This window comes from Tachypleus tridentatus, chromosome 10 (assembly GCF_004210375.1).
Source record: "Tachypleus tridentatus isolate NWPU-2018 chromosome 10, ASM421037v1, whole genome shotgun sequence".
Lineage (NCBI taxonomy): Eukaryota > Metazoa > Arthropoda > Merostomata > Xiphosura > Limulidae > Tachypleus > Tachypleus tridentatus.
Window position 1 is genome coordinate 166551228 of NC_134834.1, and position 27458 is coordinate 166578685.

The 27458-nt window shown below is 34.1% G+C and overlaps 1 protein-coding gene across 1 annotated transcript in view; it reads right to left on the reverse strand.

Annotated features, from left to right (window-relative positions):
• LOC143230859 (uncharacterized) overlaps positions 1 to 27458 on the reverse strand; it is a 226756-nt gene that overhangs the window by 22879 nt on the left and 176419 nt on the right. The window contains exons 18-23 of the mRNA XM_076465126.1: positions 23671 to 23850; positions 22666 to 22803; positions 21835 to 21898; positions 16680 to 16771; positions 15452 to 15549; positions 12471 to 12588 (exon numbers count right to left, since the gene is read on the reverse strand). Of these exons, the coding sequence (XP_076321241.1) occupies positions 12471 to 12588; positions 15452 to 15549; positions 16680 to 16771; positions 21835 to 21898; positions 22666 to 22803; positions 23671 to 23850 (690 nt within the window). The remainder of the gene's footprint in view (positions 1 to 12470; positions 12589 to 15451; positions 15550 to 16679; positions 16772 to 21834; positions 21899 to 22665; positions 22804 to 23670; positions 23851 to 27458) is intronic.

Sequence of the window (27458 nt, forward strand, 5' to 3'; positions counted from 1 at the left end):
CATTGTCAGAACGTCCATTTTACCTTAATATAAAGAATAAACTGACAGTTATTACGATATTTTATATTGTATGCTGGTATAACTGTATAAAATAATTACTTATGAATAGTCGTAGTTTTACACAATCATTTTAAGCTCATTTATTGTAATGGACACGTTACCCAAAAACATAAAAATAATAAAGTTGCAGCCTTAAATTAATATTTTCCTTGTTAGATACATAATCAATGTAGTCAAAATCACTCACACAATCAACTAGCAGATACAATCATTTGTAGCTCCACCTTGAGTTAGGAAGGTTAAAATGAGCTAAACTACAATAAATTTAAAGTATATATATAGATACTTTGGCTTTCTTTCTTGTTTTTCGTGCTTAAAAGATTTAGTGTTTAGAAATAGAAACAACATTTCATACAACTATAAGTCTCAGTATGAAAAACATAATAAACTTATAAAACAATTAAAGAATAATCAGAATTGCTAATATTAAACTCGTAGTAAGACAAAACAATTGTTCACAAAATATGACTCTCGGTAGTCATAGAGTACCTGTTCTCACACTGAATCAACTGTTCGCAGCCACAACTGAATGCCAATGTAAATGTATTATCAGCTAAAAGCAAGCTTGTATGCCAGTGGTGAATCTGGCTTTACCTTCTGGAAACGTGCAATATTTATACTGACAAGCCGTGCAGTGTTATTCAAAAAGACCCATAAATGAAATCACGAAAGAATGTGTTAAAACAAGTCAACCGCACTACATCTACGATATCTAGTGTCGAAGAGACCTTTCGCTTGGTTTTACGGTTTATCCGGCCGATTTAAGTTAAATTGAATTTTCTCTGTAATGAAGACCTTCACAAGACTAGAATAACTAAAAAAATTAGATGAATAGGCTTACCGATAAAGATGATGTAGCAATAATGTCCTGACAAACACAACTGTAAGTAATGTAACATATGTTTTAGAATCAGAAGAGCTTCTTAAGCCTAAAGTCTTTCCATTGTCATGTTCTTCCATGCTGATAACGATAGGTAATTACTCGCAGCACACAGCTAACAGATCTATCGATTAGATCACGAGTTGCTGATAGTTTTAATTCCATTTTACTCGAAATAATGGAAATTTTGTAGCGTACATTTAATTTCCCAATACACGTTCATGACACCAAGTTGATTCCTCTGATTAAGCAAATAACATCCCTAGAGATAGACAGAAGTAATCAAAACCTTGTAATATTTATGTGCTGCATAAATTATCTGATGCACAGCGTATGAGCTAGCAGCTTTGAATTTAATTTAATCTTCTTAATTAATTAAAATATAAATACGTGACTTGTTATGATAAAGTTCTACAAATAAGTTTACACGCACGGATATTTGTCACTTCCACGATAAGTTAATGTTTGAGAAAAATTTTAAATAAAACCTGTTAAGCCAGTTGCTTTCTATCTGTTTGATTTGAAGCCATGATTAATCTGAATCTGGCGTTGTTATTCTGAAATTTTGATATTTCTTTGTTGCTTCTAAATAAAAGCTCCTTTTACATCCATAGAAAAGAGGTGAATATCTGGAACCAGTAGTTCTTGTTATGTGGCTTCGATCGAAAACTGACATAGTATTTTTACCCAAGCTGGTAAATCATTTGCACTGTGGTATCTCTCATACGTAACTTTTGCCAAAACGAAACTAATACGGCACAGACACAGTCTTTAGTAAGATCATTTACTTTTTCAAAACTTTTTAACACATAATTAAAAATCATCTCCAGTTGCACTCGAGGGTTGAAAATAACTTACGATCACGATGTTTCCATGAAAATCTCTCTGTATTTGTGTGGGTTTATACACGAATATGAACATACTTTTGTTTTATAAAAAAAAAAAAGGCTCACTTTGCGAAATCTAAGATTAGTGTCATCCTACGTTTCTTTTTCTTCTTTACGTTTTCAGGGTTACAATATGGAAAAATAAAAAACACCAACTCAAACTAGACGTTAGAGGTAACTCGTACAACACATAGGGACAATTGAATAAGGCCTGGCATGGCCAGGTGGTTAAGGCATTCGATTCGTAATCTCAGGTTCGCGAGTTTGAATCCCCGTCCCACCAAACATGTTCACCCTTTCGGCCGTGGAGGCATTATAACGTTACGGTCAATCCCACTATTCGTTGGTAAAAGAGTAGACCAAGAACTGGTGGTGGGTGGTGATGACTAGCTGCCTTCCCTCTTGTCTTACACTGCTAAATTAGGGACGGCTAGCGTAGATAATCCTTCTTTAGCTTTGCGCGAAATTCAAAACAAACCAAACTAAAACTAACAATTGAATAAATATGTAGACTGGTTGTACCAGCTTATAAATTATTGCGTTCAATACATTTAAGAATGAATCTTGGCTTATTCTCACGTTCGCGCACATTACTAGAAAAGTCTCACGTTTTAATCAAAATATCACCATTCTATGACGTATTGAGTTCAAGTCAAATTCAACATGACATTTGACCTACGAAACGCATCATTTTTTTATTAAATAACATAATATCAGAGGGAGCATGTCCCCGATCCTGTAGAAGGGACTGTCTTCGGTTCTTAAAGCGCTTTTCCGCGCGCTAAAATACTATTTTCCAAAAGTCTTGCTCAAACATATTCCTAAACGTTGTCAGCCGTGTAATATCCTTGGTGAAAAAATGTTCCCATTAACCTATCTACACTCACTTGATCTCAACATGTTGATTTTATAGCTCTGTTTTTCTGTTTAATACTTTATTTTCGGTTAATACGTCACCGTTATTGGTTTGACATCGTAATCCATTCAGTACATACTTAAACCTAAGATGAAACAAGTAGGTCTGAACAAAAAAGTAGCATCATTGAAAAATGTTGTTAATTTGTTATATCTTTTATTAGATCACAGAAAAATGTGTGAAACTACATGTTGTTAAAATTCACTCAATAAGATCTGTTCAAATATGATCTCAAATCTTAATATTAACACTGGCTTTTATAAACATCTAAACTTTTCATAATTTTAGTTACAATTTCTCATAAAACGTGTTTTGTTTGTTTGTTTAGAATTAGGCACAAAGCTACACAATAGATTCTCTGTGCTCTGCCAACCACAGGTATTGAAACCCGGTTTTTTAGCTGTGCCACCAGGGACAAAAAATGTTCTGCAACTGGTGTACTTTCTTAGATCCACTTTTACCAGTTAGTTTACAAATTGTTCAAACTAATTTTTCTGCAATAATCGAATGTTAAAATGAAATTCAAATAACACAAACCAGTTTTACAAGTTAATATTCAGTCAACATTCAAATAACACAAACCAGTTTTACAAGTTAATATTCAGTCAACATTCAAATAACACAAACCAGTTTTACAAGTTAATATACAGTCAGCATTCCCTTAGATTTCAGTACTGCTTTCAATGAGTTTGTGCAGTCATTCTTGAGTGATTGACTGACTGCCGTCCTACTTCAAGTGCTTCAAAAAGTTCATTTTCCGTGTTTGGGTTGTGATCTTTTGTTTATCGGTTTAACTTAGCCCATAAATTTTCAATCGGATTGATATCAGGAGATTAAGATAACACCTATTGTCTTATTTCTAAGATGTCTTTTAATAACTCCACAGCTGCTGAGAAACTTGTCTGATCATCTTGTAGGCTAATTGTAATAAGAAGATCTAATAAACTACAGCACGTGCACAACACGTTTTACGAGAAAATGTAACTAAAATCATGAAAAGTTCAGGCATTTACAAAAGCCAGTGTTAAAATAGAATGTGAAATCATATTTGAACAAATGTTGTCGAGTGTGTTCTTAAAAACATAAAGTTTTAGACATTTTTATTACCTAATAAGAGATATAATAAATTAACAAATTTTCAAGGGGGGCCACTTTTTGTTCACTCTTCGTACATTTACTAGATTCTGAATGAGATGCTTCTAATTACACTAAAACATTGTAATGTCTCTGAACAATTACCTAATATATCTAATAAGTGTCAAAAAAGTAGTGTCTAATAAACATATAAAAGCCGTTAACCAGCTGTGTCGCATGCGTTCTACACACATGAAGTTACCATCAGCTCGATGTGCAAATCCATCATTAATCTATGCCATATCTGAATTATAAAACTAGCCTGACTAGAGAAAGTGATTTATAATAGAATTTTAGTGGCTCCTTTAAAGATTTGTGTTTAATAAGAATAAAATCACTATGCATGTCTGCTGGAAACACATAAATCATTAAGACTTGTTGAATTAGTCCTAGCCAGACATCCAGTCTGAATGTGTTCAACGTAATTAATTACACTTAACTGCATACCGTGATTGGTGTTTTCAGTAAAGTGGAGTAAAGAAACAAAGACTTTGAAAAAAATACACTTATTTGAAAATAATAAAAATATAGAAAAATACTGACTGCTGAAAACCTTGATTTTTAGTACTGATTTCTCATGTAAGAGTGAAACGATCAGTAAATAATGTATGTTATTCGATTTGTCTTTATTTTTTAAGTACGTTGCTATGTTTCCCGAAAAAATACAGTTAATGGAAGATGTTAAGCCAACAACATGAGATATAAAGATTTGGTGAATATCAAAGGAGGTAGAAATTCATTAAGGCGATCCATTACTCTACAGAGCAACCGGACGGATGCGTTCAAAATGTCTGTACTCTTTACTTGGCTTTGTGTTCGCTCCAGAAGAATTAATCTGCCTTCTTAACTTCTGTATAGAAATAACGTGTAAGTGGAAATTAAGTTTACTCTTTACTTAACAAGCCAGCAGTGAGTTAGCTCCTGTTGTGATTATTGTTATAAGCTCTCAAAGATTCTGGATATAAACTTCAAAGATACCAGAAACTGAAAATTTCCTTTTCCATTTGCAATAAGAGTCAACAAACCACTGAGGCGGCAGTTCACATTTCTCGAGGTTTCAAGTAAAAGCGTTCTTGCATTATTAAGAGAAGCTATTAGAAATCTACGCACTGCTTAATAGCGTATAAGTTCTAGTTTAAACCATCGTAAGAACCTTTTTAATAGTGATTAATTTAGATCTCGAAAGCTTTAGTATTTTAACTCTAAACTGAAATAAAATAATCGAATTTAGAGTATCATAAAAACAAACGATAGCACTGCCTATGTAGGGATGACTCCGGCTGTTTATTGAAATGGTATTTTAAATATCTCCTCAAAAATTTAAGTATTACGATTTCAAATAGTTAAACTTATAGTCAAAAATAAATAAATAGTGAAATAGTGAAACTCAGATTTCAAACTGAGTTAAATGATAGTTTAAATTTAGAAGTTAATTTAATGTTGATATCTATCAAACTTATGACGTTTTACAACAAGGTTGATACATCCAGTTTTCTTTCTTAATACGAATATATTTTCTTATAGAAACAATAATACAATTTATAACAACGATTATCACAAACAATGACTTATATACAAGAGTTTTATAAACTTGCAAACAATATTGAGTCTTTTATCCGATCCGGAACTTCCTAGACATACTATCAAGGGTTCACGATGAGTAAATTAATTTCGTTTTGATATAGATATAATTCACCTAACTTGGAGCTAACTAGCTCTTCGCTGATCACACGCGAGTTTTTCACAGCTGAAGTTATATAGCGTCTTCCCAAAAATACTAATGTCCAATGTGAGTTCACTGAAATTAAGTAGTTTGTAATTTTCAAATTCTATAAATGTTCCTGGTCAAATATCTGAAGTTCCCGATTAATAAGTGTTAATCATAGTTACAGATTTCAAGGTTTATAGTACGCTAACTCAGAAGTTAATGATATATACTGTCTCTTGATGCCTCGCTTTAGTTACATTTTATAGGCGTGAGGCAAGAATGTAGAAATTTTAGTTTGCACAATAATACTGACGATACAATGACATTTACATATATACTGCTAATTCTTACACTAAAAAAACTTTTACAATTTTAGTGAATAGACGGAAATTTCACAATGCAGATTTAACGGTATATATTGTATACATTTCAAATATAAATTTAACTTACTCAAACAACGACATTCAAATAGATATATAATAGAAAATCCGTCACAAGGTCATCAGAACTTTACAATATTACGCAGTGTTCCCTTTCATAAGAATATCTATATAATCACAAATTCCGGGAATATCTGTAAATACAGTAGCAAAAATGCGAATTTCTTGTTCTTTCTTCTGTTTCTATTTATTACATGACAACTAAAAAACTAAAGCAATTATGTCAACCAACTTAGCTGAGTGTTATTAACTAGTAGTAATTAAAAGCAAAAATCATAAATGTAGTGTAAACAATGTTATCATCGTCTCTTGAAGTTAGACCTTTATTTTCAAATTTAGTCTTTCTTTAAAAAGCTTAAGTTCAATGTGAAGCAGGAATTATCAGTCAAAATAGATAAACAATAAACATTACAATTGAAAACTCGTTGTATTTAGAACTTGGTTATAAATACAACTTTCTTTTGTGTACTAATAAACTTCATTAAAAAAAACAAGAAAATTTTTTCAAAAAATTAATTAATGTATAAATGACAAATATTAATCCTTCAGAAAGCAATGCAAACGAGATAGGAAAGATGGCATTTGCATTATTTCCACATAATAGCACAGGTAAGGCTTAACATATAGCGATATATACAACTAATCATTCATAATTGAACTTAAGTTATCTTTGTCTCTTAACATTCTACTACACTGTGTGCCTGTGCTATATTGTAGTAATGATGCGAACGCCGTCCGTACCGTCTTGTTTATACTGTCCTTATAAGACAGACGTTAGGCCTCCCTATCTTGTTTATACTGTCCTTGTAAGATAGACAATACGCTTCCCTACATTTACTTCCTTTATTTTGAAAAGTTTTTATTTGTTTTTATTGAGTTTCAATCAGGTTTTAGACTAATTCTACATTAGTTATACATGCAGTTATTATAATCAGATCAAATTGGCAACGAACTTTCATCTCCGTTAATTAATCATCAATAACTAATATTTTAAGAGCGATTAGTTTTTGTGTTTGCAGATAAAATTGACAAAGTTCGAATTTATTATCAACGGACTCGATTTGTATAAGACAGTTTTCTTTAAAATATACGATACGAGAACCTACTTGATAAACCATTAAAAAATAAACCATCTGTTGGCTCAACTATGATATCGGGGGTTTATAATGCTAAAATTCTGAATCCGATCCTTGCAGTGGACATAACTCAGATAGCCACTTGTGCAGCTTTTTGTTTACAAAATAACACAAAAGAAAGCAATATCGGTGAGATTCATTACATGATTTTCACATTTAAGACACGACATATAATAATGTTGTTTTGACATCTGGCCTCATATGGCCTAATGGTTAGGGCGTGGACTCGCAATCTGTATATTTGGGCTCCAATCACCGTTATGCTTTGTTTGTTTTGGAATTTCGCACAAAGCTACTCGAGGGCTATCTGTGCTAGACGTCCCTAATTTAGCAGTGTAAGACTAGAGGGAAGGCAGCTAGTCATCACCACCCACCGCCAACTCTTGGGCTACTCTTTTACCAACGAATAGTGGGATTGACCGTCACATTATACACCCCCACGGCTGGGAGGGCGAGCATGTTTAGCGCGACGCGGGCGCGAACCCGCGACCCTCGGATTACGAGTAGCACGCCTTACGCGCTTGGCCATACCAGGCCCACCGTTATGCAGAACATGCTCGCCCATGCATCCGTGCGAGCATTATAATGAAACGGTTAATCCCACTATGTCTTGATAAAAGAGTAGACCAAACATTGGGTAGGTAATATTGACTAGCTGCCTTCCCTCTAGTCTTTCAATGCTGAATGAGGGACGGCTAGCCAAAATAGCCCTCGTGTAGGTTTGCACTGCGTTTAAAATAAGCCATACAAATATAACGTCTAAACCGTTGTGCCGTTATAGAATAAAACAAATAATTTTATTAAAGAGTTCCAAGGCAAGAATACAATAATTTTCTTTTTTTCCGAATTGTTATAAGAGTTTATAAGAAACACAAAAAACTGTTAAGTGAAATACAAAAAATACGCTCCCTACCGTTAAACTTTTAAATAGAACTATTTATCTAGTTTTGATCACTCAGTTTCAACGTAAGAACGAGGTTTCCATTAAATGCTCGAATAAAAGTTAATGTTAAACAAAATGTTCGAATGGGGTTAGAACTCTTAAGGGATGATAAAGGAAGGCTTTTATCTCATGATTCTTCATCCTGAATAGTTGATGGATGGAAACAAGATGTAACAAGATAACTGAATTAATTCTGAGCTCGTTAATAAAAAGAAAAGAACTTTAAGAAATAATAAGACTCTTGATGCAGATAATATTCCCCCAATAGTTTTGAATGAGGTTAAGGTTTGGATATATGAGCCACTTGCTACTTTTTTTTACTTAAATCCTTGAATAGTGGGCAGGTACCAAAGGATAGGAAGTTGGATCATGTTACTCCTCATTTCAAAAGAAGTGATGAAACATGTTCCAGTGACTGCAGAGCCATTAGTCTTACATCAGTGGCGGGAAAATTTTTTGAAAGGTTGATAAAAGATGCTTTCGAAAAAAATATTTAACAAAGTTTAGAATTTTATTGGATAGTCAACGTGATTTCACTAAAGAAAAACCTTGCCTTCTGTAACTTTTGAAATTCTTTGAAAGTGTTACTGCTTATGTATATGAGGATCTGTATTTGAAGTATACGGATTTTCAGTAAACATCTGACAAGATAACACCTAAAAGTCCAGTAAAATAATTATGTCTATGGATGTGAGGGATAAGTTAGCTAATTGGACAGAAGGGTGGCTTGGTGCAGGGGCGTAAATCCTGGGGGTGATTGGGTATACATCCCCTCCTTCATTTTAGTTGGGGGGTATGGTGCATACAATCATCCCCCCCTACAGTTTGATCTATTGAATTGTTTTATTGCATCACAGGCCTACAAATTGTGTGTTTGTTCTTGTGATCCTCGTGTTCTTACCAATCGAATTACATAATTAGGCCTAGATGTAGACTTTTTCAATAGCCGAAATGTACATCTTTAATATACTTACGAACCAGTCAGCAGGCCTAAGTATACATGCAAGTATCGTGGCAACAAGATTACTCTGTGACTGCATGTTTACAGTTTTCAGGTTCACGTAATCAGAGATTACCAATTTGCAAATTGAACAGTCTACATAAGTGGTTGCAAATATCATCCCCCCAATCGGGTGTAAAAAATCTACGCCCCTGGCTTGGTGGAATAATACAAAGGGTTGCTTTAAATGGAATCCAATTAAACTGGATTAATGTTATAAAAGGGGTATCTCTTTATGACTTACATCAATGACAAAGATAAAGGAAATGTCAATAAATAACTTAAATTTGCTGACTGTATTACAATCTTCGCTGTTTGTTAGCTGCCAAGAGGATGCTGTTACTTTACGAATGGATTTATATTATGTAGTGAGCTGGACAAATAAATGGCAGATGGGTTTTAATTATAATAAATGCAAGATAAAGCATGTGGGTTATTATAACATAAAGTCATAAAGTATAAGTACAATTCAGATGCGGAATAAGCTTAACAGTGTCATGAAAGAAAGGGATCTAGGTCTAATGGTCGATCAGTCTTTTAAACCATCCAAGCAATGCGTTGTTGTTAATGATAGGGCAATTAAGACTTAGGTCGTATCTGAATAAATATTGAACATAAATCTAAAAGTTTATAACTGCATTATATAAATCACTGGTTAGCTCCCATTTGGAGTATTATGATCAGTCTTGGGCTCCTTGCCTGAGGAAGGGCATTGAATTATTGGAAAGAGTTTAGTGAATAGCTACTAAAACGTGTGTTTGGGATGGAGGATTTGCCATTTGATGAAGGATTAAGATCTCTGAAGTTGTTTTCTCTTGAAAGAAACGAGAGTTAGAAGGGATCCGATTGAAAATCTTTAAGATTGTAAAATGAATTGATAATAGAAGGACTATTCTATTAATAGATTATGTAGTAATGAGCTGTGTAAGACTAGGAAACACAAGTATAAATTTTTGGCAAGTTAAGAGTCTTCTTAAATAGTAGTAATTATTTAGAGTACTAAGGCTTACATTGATTTTTAGATAGTAAACTACTGTAGATGTTAACTTTAAGCACATGATTTAATGTAGTGTTCCAATATACATAGAAAGGTTGAATTTACACTAAAGTTCTAAATTCAATGAGGTTCCAACTGTAATATTTATTGTTTATCTATTGTTGGCTGGCAATTCCTTTTTCACACTGTCCTTGAGTTTTATAAAAAAAACAAAAAAACTCAAACTTTCTGTAAGAAAGTTAACTTTAAGGGGTAATGATAACATCGTTTGTACTAGTATTATGATTTTTGTTTTTAAATACTACTGACTACTATCACTTATCAAAACGGATACTCCGTTTGAAACTACGTCACTTCAATTAAAATTGGTTCACACCATTGTTTCAGTTTTTGAGTTATCATGTTATAAAATAGAAACAGAAGATAGAAGAACAACAAGTTTACATTTTTTTGCTACGATATTTACAGAACTTGTGACTCAGTCAACATATTGATATTGTTATAAAAAGTAACAATATATAGTATCGTAAAATTCTGATCACCTACTGGGGAGATATTTAAAACAATATTTCGATGAACAACCCCAGCCATCCCTATCTAGGCAGTGCTTTCTCCTGCCTGATATATCCATCCTAGAAATCCTAAATCCAAGATTTGAGCGCGTAGTTATGAGCCTTACACACTCTTTACCGATCAGTTTTTCAGCAGCATAACACAACATACGGACATAAAACGACATCATTTTTTGATACGTGCCGTTCCACTGCAAATTTATGTCGGCTGTAGTTGTCATGTAACTTGCTGTTTTATGTATAAGGAAATATTTTTAACTTAACAAACAGACTAATCTGTCTGAAATAGCCCATCATGTCAGCGAAGACGATCGTATAACGAAGTGAAAATATACGAAAATAATAGAATATGAATCACATACTATAAAAATAAAGAGAAAAGAAACTCTACATTCATCTACCTGATAAATCTCTCAGTTAACCCAGCATGGAAATCAGTAAAACTCTATTATTTCTGTTAAATGTATCCATATATCTTAGTTTACTCAGGTCATAGTTGACATAGACACAGAATCAGAAGATAGCAGCATAACGTCTCTATGAAGAAGCCCTATGATGGAAGTCTGACCACCGCAAAAGGTCTTTCTCAGAATATCCCTGCGTTTCTTAGCGGCCAACCAGATATAAAAACCAAATTATAAATATGAAAACAACTAATATTCGATTGCCACAGCCTTACCAGCACTTGCCAATAATATATTTTACCTTAATGAGAATTTCAATGCAAAATTGCCTAAAACTGTTCCTGCGCGTGCTAGTTCATCGAAACTCTATCGTATGGTAGGTAACACAACGCTTCTCGGCTGTTGTTTCAGCTTCGGCATATTACAGTTTCAAGTCTAATGTTTCAATAGTATCTCATAACGACCAAACTAATTATTCGTTACCTCGATAATCGAGATTTTGTATTTAGAGTAAAGCTACTAAAGCTATCTGTCATCGTTTCTAATTTTAAATTTCTGACGAGGTGAAGGCAGTCAGTCAGCACAACCTTACCACCAACATTCCACATTACAAAGAGTATTTTAAGTCACTCTTATAAACTTAAAAAACGAAAAATATTTTTGTAGAGTCGCACGAAATAGAACCTGGTTGTCGCCAACTTCGACACTCACAGATCTGTGACATGACTAAAACGCTTTTAATAAAGTATTATATAATATTTACTCTTCAAGATCATTTCGGTGTAATTCATTTATTAAACCATATGGAGTTTCGTTGGTCAAAGACTAGACTATCTTCTGACCTATTTCCTTCTTTCAAAAAGTAACATGGAATTTCCTAAAACATAGATTTCCTCAGGCAAACATTTAAATTCAAAATTCCATTGTCCTTTTCTCTAATTTATTTGTCAAAATAATATACGTATCCTGAAGCCTTAAATTAAAAAGGTATTGAGTATAATTAACTTGACTTCAATGACCGGTGAGATGCCAAAGCAAGAATTACCTCTTATAGAGTAAGTTACTGTAGGTTTATTTGAGACATTTATCTCGAACACTCCTATAGTCGCTATAACATCTTATAGCATTAGAAAAGTAAGTTACTGTAAATTTATGACAACAAACAAACGGTATTTCGTTGACATTACGTGGATAGCAAAGCAACGTGCGTATGAGTCGTGCACTGGACTTATGAGGAATGGTGTGAAATGGTTGTATACTCGTAAAGGGATAAAAGCAATGATATAAGGGGTCATAGAAGTTCTGAATGTCTCTGTTTGCAACCAAATATAGGAAAGTTGGGAACTTTTCGTCATGGACAAACATAAAAAAGTCACTTTATCAAATAGGTTACCTCAATGATCGCTAGAGTGCCATCAGCTAAACCAGCGTACACCTTCTCCATCCCGTCTTCTTCATGAGAACACAAACTTAGTACAGAGTCATTTAATCGAATTTCCCAAATCAGTTTGCTGTAAAAAAAATCAAACGTAAAGTAAAAACAGTTGAAAATGGACTGAAAAGCTCTTTAAGTCTGATGAAATACGACAATCATAATTAACCACATTTCGCGAAATTCAATTTACAAGACAAACTTTAATATTTTTCTCGAAATAATAGTAACACCCAATAGAGGGAAGTTATGTCGTACTTTAACTAAAAAATTGCTATAAGCGTAATTTGGAGATCGAAAACTGTATTCTGTCAACAGTTTTAATTTTATAAAACGTATGAAGTATAGTAAAACTAAACATCGTTAAGCGTGAATCTAATTCGTTTTAGTTTATCTGAGGAAATACTGCAACAAAAGAAAACTAACAACTCATTAAAGTACAAAAGCCAAATGCACTGTCTCCTACCTAACCAATTTGACATCATTTTACTTTTTGAGGACATTCGTTGTAAATTTGAAACCTGACAATTTTATCCATTTCCACAAAAACTTCATTGGAAAATGAGATTAACTGCAACGTAAACTCTTGTCAAAGTTAACATTTGCGTAGTTATAATTAAATGTATCGATTTTTTGTCACAAGGTGACAGCACAGTTGCGTCAATAACAACATGGCGTCGACCTACAATAAAACGAAGCACATAGTCCTCTACGGTATATGAAAATTCCAGTTTGGGAAAGCATTTGTCATGTTAACACTAAATCCCTGCTATGAATGTTTCTTTCTTTCTTCCTTTGCCAAGTTTGAAAACGTGGTGTGTTGTGCGCCGCCATGATATTTTGCTGCACTTAAAACGATTTGAGAGTGATAACTGTATCTCTGACTCGATACTGTTAATTGTAACTGTGCAAAGTTGCCGTGATTTCGTTCATTGTGTTATATAATGAAAATTTATCTGCGAACAAATACTTGTGCAATTGTATTTAATGCAGCATGTATTATGTATATGTAACTGCAATAACATCTCATCATAGATGTATATAATCAACAGTCGACACATCAAACCATTTAGAACTTTAATAATTAGATACTTAAAAATATTATTTCACTCAACCCCGTTAATCAATAAAACAATTATTAGTTCTCTCAAAAAATTAAATCCAAAAATTAGCTTTTATTGTTCATTATAATCTTGAAAAATACTGATATTTTGGAGTACGTACGACAAAAAAGCCACCCAATGACATAGCGATAAGTCTGAAGGCTTACAAATATGTTATTTTACCAATTATGTTTAAAACTGTTCACTAAGATCAACTTTTCCACAGAAGGAATATTGCTTAATTTTATATCGATGTTTCCTTGCTCTTTATGTTAACTTTTAAAGGTGGGAGGTGGAATATTAGAGCACACAACACTAGGAGGAAATCTTTAACCGTTTTATTTTCTGAAGTTTAAGAGATCATTAGGGTGTTGTTTGATGAAAATAATTGTTTGGTTTTTGAATACCTCAGAAAGTTACACAAGGACTATCTGCACTATCTGTCCCTAATTTAACACTGTAAGACTAGAGAAGGAAGCTAGTTGCCACCACTCACCGCCAACTTTTTTACGAACGAATAGTGAATTGACCGTCACATTAAAAAGCCACCACGGCTGAAAGGACGAGCACAGTTGGTGTGACGGGAATTCAAACCCGCGACCCTCAGATTGCGAGTCGAGAGCCCTAACCACCTGGCCATGCCGTGTTGTTGGTTCTCTACATATCTGTAGAGCCCTGTACACTAACACATCTATAGAAGTGACTATGAGAATGTGTATTCAAAAATTAATTTCAAAACGTATAGTTTGTAATAAGAAATACGTAATGTGTGGAACTATACATTACTGTAACTGTTATTGTAGTTGAGACGAGCAGTAACTGTGCATTACCGCCATCTACGTTGCTAAATAAAAACTAAAGCCTATCTCTAACTATTATACGAAAATCTGTTAATAGATGGCGTTAAATAGCCGGTGTTTGCCAATGTAGATAAATATCAGTTTCAGTGTAGATTGCACTGATGGATCATATCAAAACACAAATAAAAAAATGAATTCTCATACATTAAGATTTAACTTACTTTGGCTTCTGAAACCAAACTGATTATTTACTTTAATTTTTCTTTTATCTGTTTTAACAACCACTACGCGTTATTTCCTACACAGTTTTAAACATATTTATTTAAAAGGTTCTTCTACTTTGTCTTGTACACAAAATATAACACTAACAATCTTTTTATTAACAGTAAAATGACTGAACAACTTGGAATAACCATAAGATTATTGTAGGTTTGAGTAAAACTTTTTTCCCCATTTATTCTAATATTAATATGTAACATTGAAGATACGTCAAATATATTACACTGTTTCGAATCAAATTTTGTATGTTTAACAATATAGTAACCAAATAAAAGGAACAAGCTATTTGCTGATAAACATTCCTGTAAGAACACGATAAAAATTTGTTTACATTTATCTCACAGTTATAGACATGAATACATATATATGTTGTAAACAAACGGGTTAAAACTTTTCATGGGTTAATAATTTCAAAAACTACTCATTACCCCAGTAACAATGTATTTTTGATGTAAAGACACTTAATTGTAGAACATTCATTATTTAATGCACACTTCATGTTTCTTACCAGTCTCTCATTAGAAACGAAAAAACTAGCGATGGTACTTACTGAGTTTTCGCTGGTACATACTGGGTCTTCAATGGTATTTACCAGATTTTCAGTGATAATTACTGAGTCTTAAATAGTACTTACCGAGTGTTTAATCGTACTTACTGAGTCCTAAATCGTACTTACTGAGTTTTCAATGGGACTTATTGAGTGTTCAGTGGTACGTACCGGGTCTTTAATGATAGTTACTGGATCTTCAATGGTACTTACTGAGTCTTTGTACTGTATGCATGAACAAAGTGAGTCAGTGAGCCTAGTAGCACAGTGTCATCATCAAAAGTATACAAACACATCACACGGGACTCGAACTACAAGAAAAAACATTAGTAGTCATGTCAGAGTTACGATATAGAGGACTGCAGTAAAAGAATTTGTTAATATGGAATATGAATTCTAATGATACGAATTGTAGCATTGCACACTAAACCCACACGCTATTTTTTAAAAGTTGTTAAAAAAGGCTTTCACAAATAAATAGGACCCGAGATGGCCAGGTGATTAATGCACTCGATACGTAATCCGAGGGTCGCGGGTTCGAATCTTCGTCACACCAAACATGCTCGTGGGGGCGTTATAACGTGACGGTCAATTCCACTATTCATTGGTAAAAGAGTAGCCCAAAAGTTGGCGGTGGGTGGTGATGACTAGCTCCCTTCCTTTAGTCTTACACTGCAAAAGTTAGGACGACTGGCGCAGGTAACCCTCGTGTAGCTTTGCGCGAAATTCAAAACAAACCAAACCAAATAGCAGCTAAAAATCGTCAATATACGCAGTCGTAAAATATATCTGATGTGCTATATAGTATGCTCTGTGTTTAATGTGCACCTAAAACATCGGACAACTGTGGGTGATTAACGTGCTTACGCTGGTATTTCAACACAGTATTTCAACAGTTCGCTGCCGCACAAAGCATTTCGCATTTTGGGCACATGGATGCGTTATAACAATGACAGTCAAACCCCACTATTTAGTTAAATATTAGCGGTGGATGTTGTTGCCTTGCTGTCTTCTAGTCTATCAATTGAAAATTACGGACGGTTATTTGTAAACAGCCTTTATGTAGAATTACGCTGAAAATTATAAAACACAAAACACCCATAGGGCTGCTTGATATACACGCTGTGTGATATACTGTTTTCACGTGCTCTGCAAGAATATCCATCTCACACTTTTATTTTTACTGACATATATTCAAACACTGGCTTTTTTTTATTTTCAGTGATATCAATAAAATCAAATATATTTTGTTATTTGAGAGTTAACTGACAATGCCAAGCAGTGAACTTTTATTTTATAGACTTTCTTAAATGTATGGACTGTTGGCTATCCGTTGCACAGTTAAAGCATCTGACATCGTACAAACACAGTAGTTAGATGCACTCTCAAACCACCATGCAGCGTACAAGAATGATACAATTACGCCTAATGGCGCCCTTACCTGAATATTCAGTCGATACATTATACTGTCTTCACAATTAACTTGTATTAACTGAGCTCCATTTTCATGTCCGTAACAAAGCCATATCTTATCTGTTGGTTAAAAGCAACAAATCTGATAAACCATAGAAACGATAACACACTAGAATTCTCATTGCAACTTCTTCTTTCTTCATATTTTTAGTTGTATACATTTTACTGGATTAGTAAAAAAAACAACATAAATCCAAATTTCGGTACAACCAAAATTAATTATTTTACTAGGAAAGGAAATTAACTCCAAACCTTAACGTAGTAACTTGAGATGCTACTATAGTGTTACAAGTGATAATTATGTGGAGAAACTAGAGATTCGTGCACTGAGTAAGATTTGACGGTTAACTAAAATATCTACTCTAGTTGGCACTAATAAGACAGCTGTTGATATCAAATGAAGCTTCTAGGGCCGATCTACTGAGTAAGCTGTCATGATCTGATAATAATTTGTGTTTCAATTATTCAAACATGTCCTTCACTTTCTTAGATTTTATGTTGTCACATGAAGAGTAAAATTAAACATCTATAAAAGAAAACTCTTCTCAGTTATTCAAAACGAAAGTCAAAAAAATACATGAGTTTATATTACAACTAAACATTAACAGCTAATAAGAATATTTCTGCTTCAAGCTATACCTTTCTCATGTAAGTTCGATTAATATTTATCAAAGCTAATAAATTATTATTTCATTTACGAGCCAAGGTTTATTAAGTGTTTTCCATTTTTCAACTGGAAAATGTTGAAAAAAAATCTATTCCTATTATTATGATTTATCCAGTTCTTGAAAATGTGACTACTGAGAAACCTTGTGTCAGACATCTGGTACTCTACATTCTGTCATATGTTTTTCACATGTGTTTTCCTTTACCAAATTATATCGTATCTAAAATAAAAAGACAAAAAGCAAACAAATTGTTAGAAGGTTTTCCCTTTCTGGTGGCTCTTTTCTGTGGTAATAATTCAGTTGCTGACTCTGTTTACCATCCATCCCAGACATACAAGTATGAAACCCTTCACCGAAATACTTACCACTTCTATATATTAGCAAAGACAGGTATAGAAATTAATGTAAACTCCTTTACATTTCTATACTAAATCCAGCTACAGCAGGCTAATAAAAGTAGTTATTTTATATTAGACTATCTACACAGATTATAAATGCGAGGTTTCATTATGGTGTGACATTATAATAAATGCAAACCATATATAAAAGAGTTGCATTAAAACGGGAGTCTCCTTTACATACCCCATGCCCCCAATTATCTGCTTTTATAAATAGACCCCATAATTATCGATCACAGATTCAGATTTATAATTTTCAGTCATTTAAAAGTGAATTTTCAACAAATTTAATAATTGCCTTAGAAACTGTACTTTGGTAAGGTATAATTCATGTGTGGTTGCCATATTTTTAAACACTTTAGTTTTTGAGTAAAAAATGAAACAATATATGCGGATCCTTGAACTCAAGTTACTCTCGGTCGTTCGGCTGTTTCCGTGACGTTTTACAACTATGACGTAATAGTTGCCAAACACGCTTCGTTGCGCGCCGACCATTTTGTTCCTTTCAGTGCTAGTGTTTTATGTAAATTTATCGGTGCTTTTTTCGAATTACATACTTTGTGAGACTATTTTTTGTCTTGATATTGCTACTTTATGTTTGTTTTATGATAACATGGTTTACTGCGTTGCTTATGTTTGTAAAAACGGTTCGGCATCGGGCAAAAGCTTCTTCTCGTTTCCGTGCAAGGAGAAGGAGCCGGCAAGGTGGCGACAGTGGGTGCGGATGGTCAATAGGAAGAACTGGACTCCTTCACACAATGCAAAGCTTTGTCAAGATCACTTTGAACTCTCATGTTTTGTGTCGGATCCCACTGTTTTGGATTCCGTGGATTTCAAGCCAGGCAGGTTGAGACTGAAAAAACCATTGGCAGCAGACAGGATCGTCCCCACCATCTTCCCTCGTTTAGAGCTGAGGACTGATCTCAGCCTGCAGCGTTCCACCTCTCTAAAGCCATCCCTTGCCATCACGAAAAGAACAAACTTAAAGGTATGTGTGCAGTATAAACAATAACTAGTACAATATAATAATTTAAAAAGTACAAGTTTTTGAAGAATGTAACTAGTCATATACATTTCACATTTATGAGCGTGTTTTGCATTTGTGGCACCTGAAAGTCAGTGAAACCTTGATTTCCTAGTCTAGACAGTGAACAAATCTATCTCAAATAGAGTATATTCCAAGTTTAAAAGCTGGTAGATCATTCTGTAGATGTTTTTGTATCATTTTTAAATATGAAAAAGTTTAAAGAATTCCATTTTTCAAATTTAACATTTCAAAATAAATTAACTATTCAGACTGCTACATCTAGTTTGATTTTATAGACAGAATTATGACGTATAATTGAAATTAATTTTGTTACGAGTCATAAATGCCCGGTACAATGATTGTGGAAAGGCCGAGTATTAGTTACCACAGTCGGCAAAGTATAAACAAATAAAACCCAGTCTGTGATAGCAATAATTTATAAACACCAGACAGGTTTTGAGATGCTTAAAATTGCACGTGAAATAATACAGACCATATTTGTTGTCATGACTTAGGCTTACTATTCTTCCACTGGAGGTATGACCGACTCGCAACCGGCCTGGGTGCTATCAGTATCACTCACAGTTCCGCTACTCTCGCTCGTGGAACTGTCCTCATCACTAGAACTTGTCAGATCTGTGTCAAAAGTAACTGTTCTAGGTTCGTTCAGAGTAGGTTCGAATTGATATGGTGCTACTCGACACTGTTCAGAACACAAAGTCAAAATAGACAACGCCTCTGTTTCTCCGTATGCACTGGCCATATTTATTTACATTCAACGCGCTGGCGGTTTGTTTGGCAACTATTACGTCACAGTACTTTTCCTAGCGGCAAACGTAAAAACTAAAACGTTCGGATTGCCGCTCGGAAAGGGCTCTTTCTGCACCAAGTTCTATGTCTCATTTATTAGCACATATTTGTTATAAAAAAATGTGAACCTGCAAAATTAATCAGCATGAGTAGTTCTTTTGAAAAATTCTTAAATGTGAGATTAAATAAGAGGTGTGTATCTCGTTTTAAATTGTGTGAGTGGTGGTAGTTTTAGGTTTAAAGGTGAATTTTACTTGCAGGAAAATGAATTGATTTAATAACAATATATTTTAAATTCACTGTACCCTAATCATCTGCACATGACGGAAACTAAATATGGCGGGAAAACATTATGACCTCTATATATTCCTCTCTGAAGCAAAACTGAAGTGAAGGAGAACACATGGAAGAGTTCACAAAATTTCATGTTCAGTGATTTGTATTGAAGAGTACAATATACTCTTAACCTTTTAGTTATCAGTGATTTGTATTGAAGAGTACAATATACTCTTAACCTTTAGTTATCAGTGATTTGTATTGAAGTACAATATACTCTTAACCTTTAGTTATCAGTGATTTGTATTGAAGAGTACAATATACTCTTAACCTTTAGTTATCAGTGATTTGTATTGAAGTACAATATACTCTTAACCTTTTAGTTATCAGTGATTTGTATTGAAGAGTACAATATACTCTTAACCTTTTAGTTATCAGTGATTTGTATTGAAGTACAATATACTCTTAACCTTTAGTTATCAGTGATTTGTATTGAAGTACAATATACTCTTAACCTTTTAGTTATCAGTGATTTGTATTGAAGAGTACAATATACTCTTAACCTTTAGTTATCAGTGATTTGTATTGAAGTACAATATACTCTTAACCTTTAGTTATCAGTGATTTGTATTGAAGAGTACAATATACTCTTAACCTTTAGTTATCAGTGATTTGTATTGAAGTACAATATACTCTTAACCTTTTAGTTATCAGTGATTTGTATTGAAGAGTACAATATACTCTTAACCTTTTAGTTATCAGTGATTTGTATTGAAGAGTACAATATACTCTTAACCTTTTAGTTATCAGTGATTTGTATTGAAGAGTACAATATACTCTTAACCTTTTAGTTATCAGTGATTTGTATTGAAGAGTACAATATACTCTTAACCTTTTAGTTACTGATAAAAATGTCTTGACTATCGTGTGTAATGATAAAACAATGTGACATGAGTATCCATATTAGATATGCGCGTACTAAAAAAAAATAATTTTATTAAGAAGTTCTAAATGGCCATACCCAAAATATCTCTTGATACCCTGTGTTTTGTGTATGATCAAACCAGATTATATATATATATACTTCCCGGATTGATTTTACACTAATATTTTTATTTACTCAAAAAATTTGTAATTATTGTAATGAAAAGAAACAACAGTGAAGGAGACATACATAATTACAACATGTTAGTTTGATATTTTATAAGCAACGGAACAATTAGGTAATAACAAATTTTTAAAATGCAAATGTTTAATAATTGATCATAATAAAGGCTTGAGTCATACTTACCATGTTTGTGTTTGTGTTATTGTTTCGAAATTAAAATGTTCTGCTGACGACATGATGCTTTTAACACCCCACCATTGTTTATTTATTTGGTTTCCTGGAAAAACTTAACATAAACTCAACGCCTTATACATGTTTCGAGAACTCTGTTCATCGTTTATCATTTAAACGCTCACCGGTAGCACGGCGAAATGTTTGTGGACTGACAGCGCTAGAAATCGGAATTCGATACTCGCGATGGGCAGAATACAGAGAGCCTTCCGATTAGCTTGTGTTTAACTACAAACAAATAAACTGTTTTTTATAAATTATTATATGTTTACCCAAGAAAGCTGGCGACATGAAATTAGAAACGAAATTCTGGCTCTTACGTACCTGAAAGTAAACAAGTTTATATGTATATTATAAAGTTTCAATTTAACAACCGAAAGTTGGCAAATAATTAAAATAACCAACAGTCCCCCTACAATAAAAGTCCCTTGGTGGAACAGTGGTAACGTCTTCTGATTTATAACACTAAAATCAGGGGTTCGATATCCCCTCTGTGGACACATCAGATAGTTTAATGTGACTTTTCTGTAAGAAAACACACACATCTTATAACATAAGTGAGGATAAAAATAACTTGCTATATAGAGTGATTTTTAACAACATACCTTTATCGTATACAGATGCACATTCAATAAGTGGACGACCCGATTCTTCCTCCAGGTATGAAAGCTTGAGAATCGTAAATAAACGCGCTATCAACAAACATTCACAGTTTTACTTCTGAATGAAATTCAAATTAAACACATCTTATAGCTTATGTCAACAAACGCATGTTCCTTTTATTAAGAAGTAATTCTTTGATTTACAAAACAAAAGAAGCTTTTATTGTTGTCATCGTGCATTATTAGTCAAATTAGGATTAAACAAAAACAATCGGTCTCGTGTGAAACAAGCACATGACTTAATTTTAACTGTTTTGAAGAAACGTTAAGAACATTCCGTATTATGATCATTCAAAATTTTTAACAAAATGATTAAATTACTTGAGGGGGGCATTACATAGTGGTTAATTATGTGCCTGATGATACGAAATTCTGGGGTTCATTGCCGATTTGATCTGAATTTCGCAAAAACCCACACGAGAGCTGTCTGCGACAGCAGTCCATAATTCAGCAGTGATAGACTAGATGGAACCAGTATATCACTAGTCTACACCACACGCAGCCAACTCTTGAACTACTTTTTAACAAAGAATAGTGCGATTGAGGTCCAAAAAGTGTACTATAAGAGTGACGGTTAAGTCCCACTCTTCGATTACAATAGTCTAAGAGCCGGTGTCACTGCTGTTGAATAGCTGTTTTCCCATTAGTCTATCAATTAAAAATTAGAGACATCTGACGCAGATATCCCTTGAATAATTTTGGATGAATACCCGAAAAAACAAAAATTTAAGGGACCCACTTAAAAAGCGTGTCACTTAAGTAGTTCATACCTACCATAAGTTCTCTTCTCTTCAGAGCTTGCTTTTCGATCTCTCGTTTTTTTGATTTTTCAGACAATGTTTTCCCATAACAAGCTTGTCTTGTGGCAATGTCTTGACGCCTGGGAAAAGGCTCAAGTTCCTCAAAAGCTGTCTGAAATGACACATCAGACTTCAAAACCTCGCTACGTAAAGAACTTTATAAAATTAGTTGCACCTTATTACATCAAATGTAAAACATCTCTTTTTGAATATAACTTAACATACTTTAATATTCTTCAGTACACCATGCATATAAAAATCATTTTTATATCGATAAAGTGTTTCCTCGTCTTATAAACGATTTCATAAACTATGACAAATGTAATTTCAATATAAAGTATTTTCAAAACACATATTTTGTTTTCATTTCAGAAATCTGAAGGTCGCAGGTTCGAATCCCCGTCACACCAAACATGTTCGCCCTTTCAGCCGTGGGGGCGTTAATAATGTGACGGTCAATCCCACTATTCGTTGGTAAAAGAGTGGCCCAAGAGTTGGCGGTGAGTGGTGATGACTAGTTGCTTTCAGATCTATTAAACCTTTTCTGTTTAATAGAGAAAACAATAAGACAAGGGGCAATTAGCTCAAAATTTGGGAGCATAGGAGTCGTCTGTAGTTTGGTCATTATTACTTTTCAAACAGAGTGGTGGAAGCAGAAGGTTTATCTGAGCTAACTGAGTTAACCTAAAACTTTCAAATGTCAGCACTAGGCTTACAACAGCTGGGAAACAGTACACTGCAAATCTACTTTAAATAATAATTTTCTTTTTATATTTGATGAGAGCCTAATGCCGAAGCAATCTGTAACTTTGCAACTTGTTATTATCTTCGTTTAATGATAGTTGTTGTTATGAGCGCACTCAATAATGCTCTAAAAAATTAGGTGATATAATTTTTGTTACTAATAATTATAATTACATTAGTAATAATTAAATAATTATTAATTATATTAGCTAAGACTAAAAATAAAATAACTTACCTTAATCAAAGTTTCGATATCAAAACACAATTTTGCAGATGTTTTTAACTGCCTCATAATGGATACTGTATCAGAACATGTTAATATGACGTCTTCTTGCATTTTCAACATAGCTAAGGTAAACCGAAACAAAATTTTGGGCCCTTCTAACAAGAAACAGTCCCAAATTCGCAAAAGGACCTGAAATATTTTTAAAAAAATGTATTTTATAACATTCATATTACATTATTAAAACATGTTCAGTGACACTAGGCTCTCGTTAGGTTAAACAAAGTTCCATATAAATTGTTACAACGCGACTTATGGCAACCGTCAAGGACCATACAAAACCAAATAAGAGACTTTAAATGTATGTCTTCTGTGTTTCGTGAGCAACGTTCCCGGATTGTGCATCCAAGATTTCATGTTTCGCACCTTGTTGCTGCTAGGGCCCGACATGGTTAAGGCGCTCGACTCGTAATCTGAGGGTTGCGGGTTCAAATCACCGTCGCACCAAACATGCTCGCCCTTTCAGCCGTGAGGCGACATAATGTGACGGTCAATCCCACTATTCCTTGGTAAAAGAGTAGCCCAAGAGTTGGCGGTAGTTGGTGATGACTAGCTGGCTTCCTTCTAGCCTTGTCCCACACTGGTAAAACGGTAAGTATACGGATTTACAGTGCTAAAATCAGGGGTTTAATTCATCTCGGTGGACTCAGCATATAGCCAATTGTGGCTTTGCTATAAGAAAACACACACCCTCTAGCCTTACACTGCAAAAATTAGGGACGGCTAGCGCAGACAGCCCTCGTATGGCTGTGCGCGAAATTCAAAACAAATAAACGAACAAATCGCCAGCAGTATCAAACCTCGTGTTTTTAATGTATAAGTCATCATATCTGCCGTTAAGAAACTGAGGGGTCCATATATATCATACAGATTTAGTATTATTTTAACTAAAAATAAGTTTGTTTGTTTTTCTTAATTTATATGCTTCATGATTAAGTTACTCAACATTTTCTTCGCTTTTTTTTTCTTTGTATCTAAAGCAAGGACTGGTAATTACAAATGTTATTTAGTACAGCTTTCTGCCTTCGGTGAATCAGCGGAAACTATGAATGTTTATAGCAAACAAAAATCATGTTTCAATACCCACGGTAACCAAAGCATAGAGAACCCATTATGTAGCTTTGTGTTTCAAGAAACATTTTAGACAGAAAATCCAAGTCGCATACTTTTAGGATCGTATTTTAATATGATGTTAAAATCTGCCAGAGTATCATTAACTATGTATCAGATCCGATGTGTTAGCTGTCACGTGGCTTTATGTTATATCTGTTTATGAGAACGAATATTATGATGTCATCTAGTTTAATGTTACAACACTCACATAAACTAATATTACAGCTAATAAGGGATCAAATGTCGAAACTACCTTGCAAAGTGAGGTACAGACAATATCGCGTATGGTCTGATGTTACAGCTGAATGAATATATAGGATCTTGTATCATTATTGTAATCAGGCCCAAGATATTTGTTGGACCCTACACAATTGTTTGTTTTGTTGGTTTTTTTAATTTCATGCAATGCTACACGAGGGCTATCTTTGTTAGCCGTCCCTAATTTAACAGTGTAGAACTAGAGGGAAGGCAGCTAGTTATCACCATCCACCCGCCAACTCTTGGACTACTCTTTATACCAAAGAATAGATTAAACGTCACATGTCAGGTCTGGCTGTCCGTGGACCGAATAACGAGAATTGGTTTGTATAAAACGTGTTCAATGACGTCACGTTTTGAACCGCACATCCCTTCAATCTCCAGTCCTACACACTAGACCATGCATGGCCAGATGGTTAAGGCACTCGACTCGTATTCCGAAGGTCGTGGGTTCGAATCCCCGTCACACCAAACATGCTCACTCTTTCAGCAGTGGGGGCGTTATAATGTTACAGTGAATCCCACTATTCGTTGGTAAGAGTAGCCCAAGAATTGGCGGTGGATGATGATGACTAGCTGCCTTCCCACCTAGTCTTACACTGTCAAAATTAGGGACGACTAGCACAGATAGCTCTCGTGTAGCTTTCGCGAAATTCAAAACAAACAAATCACACCCTGTTCGGCAGCAGTTTGAAAGAAACTCACTGTTACTGTCACCAAGAAAGCTGAGAAAAACAATTTATGCAAATATGAATAAAGTTACTACGAACAAAGTTAGAAAAACTGGACAAGCTTTGAAACAGCCCCCCGCTAGAACAAAACAAATATGGCAGAAGTTTGTGCGTGTCTTGTTTGTTTGTTTGGAATTTCGCGCAAAGCTACTCGAGGGCTATCCCTAATTTAGCAGTGTAAGACTAGAGGGAAGGCAGCTAGTCATCACCATCCACCGCCAACTCTTGGGCTACTCTTTTACCAACGAATAGTGGGATTGACTGCCTAATTACAACGTCCCTACGGCTGAAAGGGCGAGAATGTTTAGTGCGACCGGGATACGAACCCGCGACCCTCGGATTACGAGTCGAACGCCTCAACGCGCTTGGCCATGCCGGGCCCTTGTGTGTGTCCCCCCAGTGGTTTAGCGGTAAGTTTATTGATTTACAAAGCTAATTTCTGGGGTTGTATCTCACGTGATAAACAAACGTTATGCTGAATAAAACGCGAACATTATTTCAAGAATACTTTGAAACTCATTAAGTTCCACGCTAGATTTTGAATAAGTAAAACATTTGAATCCATAAACTCAGATAATTTCTTTTCGTGATTCGTTTTCGTAAACACGCTCTCCTTACTTTGATAACCCCAATCAACTTTTTTTATCTTCTATTTAACAAATGCGTTTTCCACACCCTTTGTGAGTTCAACACCTACGAGCCAGTGGTCCTTTGTATAGCTTTGTGCGAAAATTCTAAAACAAACTTTTGTCGGTACGTAACATACTCTTGATTCATTTGAAACTGGAATGTTGTGTTTGAGCGTTAACATTAATAACAAAATTGTTTATTTTCATTTGTTCTTAAATGCCGACCTAATTATAATGTATTAAATACTTTAAACACGGATAAGAAAATAACATTCTTGTACACTATTTATGTATATATGTATTTCATAAGGTGTAAATAAATTATATTTTCACATGATATATAGAAGTTATGCTATTCACTTTTCACACCACGACACACAGTTACTAACTCACCTTTCTTTATTTTAAAAAATACCATAAATGTGTATTTTCATCGACAGATGGCGCTACCTAAACGTATAAATTCTTTTGTGTAACATTTTCCACGTGTGTGTCTATCTATATATATATCATCACAGACTAGTCGTTACAGTGTTTAACAGACGGTGAAAATACTAGTCCCCAAAAGTAAGGTCACTGTAATTAAGACTATTATCTAAGCCTAAAGTAAGTAAGCGTATGTCATACGTCTAGGAAAAAGGAAAAATACGGTATTGTTATGTGTCTGCAAACACAGAAAAGAAAGAAAAAACTCGTGAATAACAGACCTCTCGCTTCACCATCTGTGCTGTTTGACGTAACTGTAGTAAGTTCAACATATATAGTCAGAAAAATAAAAATTCGAAGAAAATAAATCATAATCTCGAGTATTAGAGTTTCAAGACACCGTTGTTTCTTGTACTGTGTTTTTTCTGACGAAAATACTTTCAAATAAATTAATTTTACTTCAAAGAAAGCAAAAATGATACTTTCATGATTAAAATTATAAGCAGCCATCTAATTCCAATAACGTGTAATTTAAGTAACATCGCATTTTCTTCTTAATTTTTCAGCCGGTCAAAGAAAATTA